The 8,088-nt window shown below is 33.6% G+C and overlaps 3 protein-coding genes across 5 annotated transcripts; 2 read left to right on the forward strand and 1 right to left on the reverse strand.

The window, feature by feature from the left end:
* Window positions 1-70: 70 nt before the first annotated feature.
* On the forward strand, window positions 71-3,406 carry LOC116431518 (heparanase). 3 transcript variants are annotated; one of them, XM_031987073.2, is made up of 7 exons: window positions 71-387; window positions 1,081-1,201; window positions 1,487-1,800; window positions 1,878-2,124; window positions 2,197-2,556; window positions 2,641-3,088; window positions 3,158-3,406. In XM_031987073.2, the coding sequence occupies exons 2-7, from the start codon at window positions 1,135-1,137 to the stop codon at window positions 3,318-3,320; spliced, it is 1,599 nt and encodes a 532-aa protein (XP_031842933.1). In that variant the 5' UTR covers window positions 71-387; window positions 1,081-1,134; the 3' UTR covers window positions 3,321-3,406. The 3 variants fall into 3 exon arrangements, with proteins under 3 accessions (XP_031842933.1, XP_031842931.1, XP_031842934.1); XM_031987071.2 differs by lacking the exon at window positions 71-387 and adding an exon at window positions 394-674; XM_031987074.2 differs by lacking the exon at window positions 71-387 and adding an exon at window positions 702-855.
* Window positions 3,345-5,514, reverse strand: LOC116431521 (uncharacterized). The gene is made up of 3 exons (XM_031987081.2): window positions 5,142-5,514; window positions 4,701-5,051; window positions 3,345-4,613 (listed from the first exon to the last, which is right to left on the reverse strand). The coding sequence occupies exons 1-3, from the start codon at window positions 5,412-5,414 to the stop codon at window positions 4,047-4,049; spliced, it is 1,191 nt and encodes a 396-aa protein (XP_031842941.2). The 5' UTR covers window positions 5,415-5,514; the 3' UTR covers window positions 3,345-4,046.
* A 48-nt stretch (window positions 5,515-5,562) lies between these two features.
* On the forward strand, window positions 5,563-7,893 carry LOC116431527 (tektin-3). Its single transcript, XM_031987090.2, has 9 exons — window positions 5,563-5,715; window positions 5,775-5,929; window positions 6,139-6,390; window positions 6,466-6,698; window positions 6,761-6,870; window positions 6,938-7,086; window positions 7,162-7,384; window positions 7,454-7,608; window positions 7,683-7,893. The coding sequence occupies exons 1-9, from the start codon at window positions 5,680-5,682 to the stop codon at window positions 7,891-7,893; spliced, it is 1,524 nt and encodes a 507-aa protein (XP_031842950.1). The 5' UTR covers window positions 5,563-5,679.
* Window positions 7,894-8,088: the final 195 nt, after the last annotated feature.

Below are 8,088 nucleotides of genomic sequence, written 5' to 3' on the forward strand. Positions count from 1 at the left end.
CCATTAATTCCACCTATAAATTAAATTTTATATAGTAACTGCAACTGCATCTCTACAATAAAAAATCTACCATTCGTTCCAAATGGCTACTACAATTAGAAACTTAAAAATTTTAAAGTCCTAAGTAACATAAAAACTGAATAAGTTCATAAAACATATGCAACAAATTTGATGAAAAAAAAACGTGTTATATTTTCAAAAATTTCAATAAAACCAGCGATGGGCTATCATGCCAGCGGTGATGTTAAAAAAACGGTGTATAGTTCGGAAAACGATGAAGGTTATGAAAATCAATCATTTTATTCTGCAGTATCTTTCGGGATACTGACTCGATCGGAGATTGGAAATAACTCGTATTTTCCATGCGGAGAGAAATCTGCGGAAACAGTAAGTGATTAACGTTGTTAATAGGCGTAATATTTTCTTTCATTTAGAAAAGTACAAATCCAAGTCCTCAGAACTGATGCTGCCAGCGTCGGACGACAGCGACAAACCATTTTGGGCTGAAAATGAATTAAGTAGCTCAGAATCGAAACAACAATTGATTAAACGACAAAAACGTCGTCGCAGTTTGTCTTATCGCAATCGTATTGCTAAACACCGTTGTAGATTTGCACTCTTTCAGTCGTCCAGCTCTAGTATAGACTCAATTCCTGATCAAATATCCACGAAAGGTACTCCAATTAAATTTCTATAAATGCACGTCAACAAACGGCATAATCAGGCATGCTATTCTCCCCGGTTATTACAGTTTCTAGACAGAAAAAATATAATCGCTGCAAAGGTCGATTCGATGTGGAAAAATTGCAACCTGGATGTAACGTGACAAAGAAAAAATTCACTCGTAACATAAAAGTTCGTGTTGTGTTTGTGTTGTTCACTTAAAAAAATAATACAATTTAATTCTAGTCTGAACATTTAATAATTTTTATTCCCACACTTCGACAAAATATAAAGTAGGGTGCTTCCCATAATGTATTCGGCCCTGTTCCGTACTAATAGTTTACATTCATTTACTACTTAATGGTTGCTATAAACAGAATTTACATTAATTGACGAACGTGTATCTTTTTTATGCAGAGTAAAAATAATTAATTAAGGATACTCTAGAAATCGCTGGGAAAATCTATAATTATGAGTTATTTTATAATCAATGAGCGAGGGAAAAATCAATACGAGAATCTCGGCGAAGTTCGTACTCGTAAGTAATTATATTAATTAACGGTGAATCGCAGTGTCATTAATTTATTTTATGTGACCCGTATCGCAGCGTATAAATACGCGTGAAAGATATGTTTCAAAGAATATACTGCACATTATTATTTTCGTATTATATGTACGTCACTGGGATACGACTTACCGCCATGTTTTGCGATAAACTGCGCATGTCTGAAGATTTAAAATCTGGTTTTAAATGACACGTTTTGTTATGAAGTTGTATAACTTAAATTGAATTAATTGCATATCTTTTCTTCTTGAATTACAGACACCACGTTATGCCCTGTTTTTAGCTTACTTATACTGGGATTTTGTATGATATTTTTAATACTGTCAGCATGGAATTTGAACAGTGCGATCAACGAAACAAATACTATCCACGTGTATTACTTGAATTTAAAACGTTCACCTTTGCATATCGTGTCGAAGAGATTTTTATCTTTTGGTCTCGATACGTCTTTATTGCGTGATATGAAAAATCTTCCAATTGAAAATGAAAAATTTATTAATTTAGCGCGACACTTAGCACCCGCTTACGTTCGAGTAGGTGGTACATCTTCGGACTGCCTCTTTTTTAATCAGGTTTGTTTAATCTTTTAATGTATCCTCTTTTTAATTCAACACAAATTCCCATAATCCGTATAAATTTATAAACACAGACGATACAAATAAGTAACGAAAAACTAATTAATCCTGTGGATGGCGAAGATATAAGTAACTTTACAATCACCGACGTAGATTTTGAAAATTTATATAATTTCTCATCGAAATCAAAATTACGCATGATTTTCGACTTAAACGTATTAATTAGAGACGCTAACAATTCGTGGAATAACACTAACGCCAAGAATATAATTTCATTTGCCAAAGAGAAGCACATGAAGTTAGATTGGCAATTAGGAAATGGTAAAGTTATGCTACAATATTATATTCTATATTTTCCAGTGTATTTTATTGATATTTTATATGTAATTTCAGAACCAAATTCATTCCATCATGTGTTTGACAGAAGTGTAAATGCAACACAACTTGCAAGTGATTATTATCAATTAAGAGAGCTATTAAACCAACAAGGATACAATGATAGTATCCTTGTTGGTCCAGAAGTGAATCATATAGGAGATAAAAATCGTATGGGAGAAAATTACACAGAAACGTTTTTGAAAAATGATAAAGACAGTGTAAACTATGTTACTTGGCATCAATACTATCTTAATGGGAGAGAAGCACAAATTGCTGATTTTATTAATGTTTCCACGTTCAATTATCTGCCAATGCAAATCGAATCTGTGAACCAGGCTATCAAAGCATCTGAGAAGGATATTCTTATGTGGTTATGTATGTGATTATATAAATAGATATTGAAAATTAATGATGGAGCAAATTACAGAAGGAAACTAAGATTAAATATATGACTTACAGCGGAAACTAGTACAGCTTTTGGCGGAGGTGCACCAAAATTATCAGACAGATTTGTGGCTGGGTTTTTATGGCTTGATAAATTAGGATATAGTGCTAGTACTGGAGTAAATGTTGTCACAAGACAGTCATTATTTGGTGGTAATTATGCTATGGTAGGTCCAGATCTTAAACCAAATCCAGACTGGTGGGTTAGTGTAGTGTATAAACACTTTGTATCAGAGAAAGTTTTAAAATTAAGCTCATCCAAAAATAATAATGGTGGTGTACGATTCTATGCTCATTGCACTCCTAAAAAAGCACTAATTAACAGAGTTTCTGCAATTACGATATATGGAATCAATATAAATGAAGTTCCTATTCGATTAACCATTCATGGAATTCTTCCTATACTCCATAAAGGTGCAAAACTCTTTGTGTATGCACTTACTTCTGATAATCTGCAATCCAGGTATGCCATTTCTATTTAATTAATACGATTCAATATAAAGGATATTAAATGTCTTCTATTTCTGTTCAGAATTATAAAGATGAATGGTAAGATATTAGAATTACAACCTAATGGAAATTTACCATCATTTTGGCCTATGATATTAGAACCCACACAGGTGATTATCCTACCACCATATTCCATGGTATTCATGGTAATACACGGAGCAGAGGTTGCAGCATGTAAAACATAGGTATTATATTATAAATCAACAGAATTATACACAATTCTATATTGTACATTTTTTATATATTAAAAGTTTATAATATGGTCTCATAACATTTTTAAAATTTATTACTAAGAATGAAAGAAATTGATGAAATCAACATAGGAAATACAGAATTCAACGATTCTTTGAGACATTATGTATACATGTATGCAAGTATTTGTATGTATCTACAAATATATATATACGTTATATATGTGTATATTTGGGTAACTAATTTTTATCATCAACACGCAGCACTCTACAACACACGAAAGTTTACATACGAATTTTTGTTAGAAACTTCAAGTTCTTTCAATCAATTATCAATATATTACAAGACAGTTTTATTACTGAAAGGTACAATAATGAAATGAATTATAATTTAACCGTCTTGTTATAAACATTATGACGTAAGAGTATTATTATGCATAACAAATATACAAATACTGAAACAAATACATCATATTAGATAATTGGAATGCTTAAATTTATCTTTTCATAGTAAAACATTACATCAGATTGAAATAAGAACTGCAACTGAGCTTAAAAAAATCAATGTTTTCAGAGTAAGTCACCAATGGCTCTTATTGATTATTATATATGTATGACACATGAGCATGGAACTGACAATCTAACAATTTATTGGGCCATTACTACTTATGTTATATATTTACATAAGAACATTTGTTTTACTAACTTCAATGTAATATATCACTCTTGAGCCGAAATTGTGATTGTTTTCCCCTTAGGATCATCGAATCTATCCATAGTACGAATATCCATGATCATGGTAAGACCCCACATCATAATTATACCTAATATGGTAGTAACAAATATTCCTGTCCAAATTGGAATTGTAGTGAATCCGACGCAATCGTATGCATCGCTAAATATTGGTTCTCTAGCTTGATCTTTATCAGGAAATACTTGCACTTGTAGATCTTGAATTACTAGGGAATAATTATCTCCTTTTTCAAAGGTAACATTTCTTGAACAATGATAAGAGAATGTATTTGGAAAGACAATATCCATGTTCGTTGTTAAGCTATTATTAATACTAGTTTTTGTGTTATTCTGGTAATTAACTGTTTTAAGAGTATAATAGCCCTCAGTCTTACTTTCAAATTTAAAAGAAAGTGTAAGTTTATCTATTGGTGCTTTATGCTCATCCATTTCTGAACTTGTCCAGCTCAAGTGCAACAACAATTCATTCCCATTTTCAGTTTCAGTTGCTGTGCACTTTTTCGAAAGCACCAGAGCATTATTTTCTTCTGGAATCTGCAACATGTATTAATGTATATACATACACTATAGAGTTATATTAAATTATTCTTTAAAAATATAATATTTTTGTTTTAGAATTACCTTCATTAACAAACGTTGACTAGAATACAGAAGTACTCTATCCGATTGTACAACAAACGAATCATCGTCTTCGGCAACATCTCTTTTAACACGTTCGGACTGTCTATAACTACACAATCTTCCCGTGAGAATAGCAGTTAAGTTAGGATTAGATTCCTTCAATGTTTCATACGTCTGTGGAACAGTATCTAAATTGCTAATTGTCATAACTGACAACTGCCCCTCGGATATCGAATCTGTGTAATCAGTGTAAGTTGTATTATAAAAAGGTAAATCCTCAATAACGTTAACTGCCGTTTCGACTGCGGGAAAATAATAAACTGAATCGCCAGTGATGGTCGGTTGAAGATGCTGAAATATACAAGGTTGCCTTGTGTTGTTATTCGAATCATTCAAATTTGCAGCCATCAAAAAATTGTCAAAGACATCGAGTACACTAACCTGTTTGTGCTTCTTCAAATCCTCGACGCACAGATTCTGTTTCACGTAAAGGAGAACAGGAGGCAAGCCTTCCAGTTTCTCATGCAGGAACGACTCGAATTCTTTGCGAATTGTCTTCAAAAACGGATTTATCGAATGCCTCCCCGAATCCGAATCGGAGCCTGCACCGCCCCATATTAATACGGGCACCGCGTTATTGGCGTACAACGGTGAAATTTGAGAGACGACGGCTAATACAAAGGTAAAAATAAAACCACTACGAAACCGTGTCATGATGCTTCAGATGAAAAAGATTTTGGGCGAGTCAGAACGTCTACTGACCAAACTACAACTGAAGCAGAAGGCAGTGGAGCACCTGACTAGCCTGGAATCATATGACAGACGTCACGTGATGATTTTGTTTCCGGTTTTTAAACGAGTCTCCCATTTGAATTTAAATTCAATCTTTTTAAATTGAATAAGATAGACAATCTGCCGAAAATACCTTCATTGACGTTAAATATTTTCATTTCATGAATTTTTTCATTGCAAAACAACCATGGATACCCATAAAAGAGAAACTGTTATGTATTCGGTCGGTATTCTGTTATTATAAAAAAAAGTGTTTATACTAATTTGTTGTATTTATTTTAGCAACTTCAACCGTGGAGTACAGTGGGCGTGTTGCCATGCATGGAGCAAGTCACTGGTTCACCTGTTCCTGTCCGGGTTGGTGAATTTTATAAAACTCCAAAACCTCATCCATGGCGACCTACTATGGGATATGAAATGGTAGAAGCAGCCTCTTTGTAAGGACTTCCAGTGACTGCAAATGCTATTAACACTAGATTTACAAGTCAATTTGACTCATACTGAACTTTATAAAGATCTAAATGAACAGATATTTAGATCTTTAAGTCAATTTGACTCATACTGAACTTTATAAAGATCTAAATGAACAAATATTTAGTTTAATTAATTTTTCAAACATTGTTCAAACATTGTATTTGTAATTCAGGCCTGCACAACCTACAACGAACATGTTATCAGACACCTGTTACATGCCTGATGGAATGGCCACAGAACCATTGCGGTTCCCAAATTTGGTGACCGGTTTTGACCGAAATCCAGCGCATGCAGCTCGAGCTGCACTTTTCACCAGATATGGACCATACGAATGGGTGCAGAACCAATTGGGTCTTTACAACGAATCCAACAGTAACAGAAATTATTCTGAGAACTTACGTCAAGACACCGTTCGAATGATGCGGTAAAATCATTATAAAATTCTATCCAAGTTTCAAATGTATTTAAAGCGACGTGTTATCTATTGATGTAATTTCAGAGAGGCAGACGAGAAGGTACAGAACGGTCAAACGGAAACTGGTCGAAAGTTGGGAGAGAGAATTACAGACACAACGTTCTGGAGGAATGAAGTGGCTGCGGAACTGGAACGGTTGATAATTGCGAACACAAAGATGCAGGAATGCCGTCGTAACTTGCAAAGGGCTATAGAAAATTTAGAGGGACAATTGCACATAGCTCAGGAGTGTTTATACCATCGCGAAGCTAGGACAGGTTTTAAATGAAACAATCTTGAACTTGAACATTGTATTCCTAATACTACAAAATGTAAATAGGTTCTGACCTGGTGCATGATCAGGTTGAACATGCTCTTCTGAAAGAGGTGGAGGTGGTGAAAAATTGTCAGAATAAATTGGAAAATTTCACTGATAAATGTATCAATCAAGTACGCTTAAATGATCAAATTTGTGCTGAATTATAGATTCTAATCTGTATAAAATTCTTATGTTCAGCTTACAAATAGCAGAGCAGTACAGAATCAGTTAGAGATTGATATAAGGAACAAGGAAACTGCATTAGGGATTGACATTACTTGTCACCAAATGAATAACTTCAGTCGTGGCCTGCAATATTACAGTGGCATTGAAAAATATGATAACAGGTAATAGATATAGGTAGTAATTTACAAGAATAAGTGGTATGGATCGTGTTACACTATGCTAAACTTGATATTCAGTGTTACACAAGCAGAGTCATGGGCTGAAGCTTCGAATAACGTAGTGAAAAAGTCGCAGACTGAAAGATCGAAATCTAGTCAATTAATAAGTGACATTGAAATTGCGATAAACGCAGTTGGACATGAAATGTGGGAAGCATGGGGCTTTACGAATAATGCGTTAGCTAGGAGGGCAGTAGAAATTCTTGAAGCGAAAGAAAACTTACAAATACATTTACACAAAGTAACAGAAGATTATCAACATTCCTTGGACTTGGTTTTGGTGCTGTATATTGTGCATTCTCTGTTACAGATCCAACAAGAAATATTTGAGATTGAAAAGAACTTGCAACTAATGCAGAAAGCCATTGCAGATAAGAGTTCTGCCTTGAAAGTGGCACATACCCGCCTTGAGAGCAGGATACACCGGCCTGAAGCAGAGTTATGTAAAGATTACGCCCAACTCAGGTATAAAATTGAATTTGAAACATTTATTTGATAATGCATGCTGATTATCCTTACGGTATGGTCTGGGTTCACAGAATGATCAAAGAAGTGGAGACTATAAATACAATGATAAATGAAATGAACTTGAAGTTACAAAGATTTGAAGCGCAACATCAACAATTATTACGGACTAGATCTAATCTAGAAACAGACTTGAAATCTAAAGTCGACGCACTGTTTATTGACAGAGAGAAATGCATGAGTATGAGAAGAAGCTATCCAATTGCGTCAGTTATTAAGTTTTGAGTTATTGTACATATGACATGCTTCTAATTGTAAATGTATTAATAGAAATAGAACACCCGTATCATTACATTTATTATTTTTTTTATAATAATATACATTAGACGTAAACATTTCGTATAAAATGAATTTTCTTTTTAATATAAAAACAGTAAAAATATTTTTGCTCTTCTTAATCCGTATATTTCGTTAACATTA

Source organism: Nomia melanderi, chromosome 13 (assembly GCF_051020985.1).
Source record: "Nomia melanderi isolate GNS246 chromosome 13, iyNomMela1, whole genome shotgun sequence".
Taxonomy (NCBI): domain Eukaryota; kingdom Metazoa; phylum Arthropoda; class Insecta; order Hymenoptera; family Halictidae; genus Nomia; species Nomia melanderi.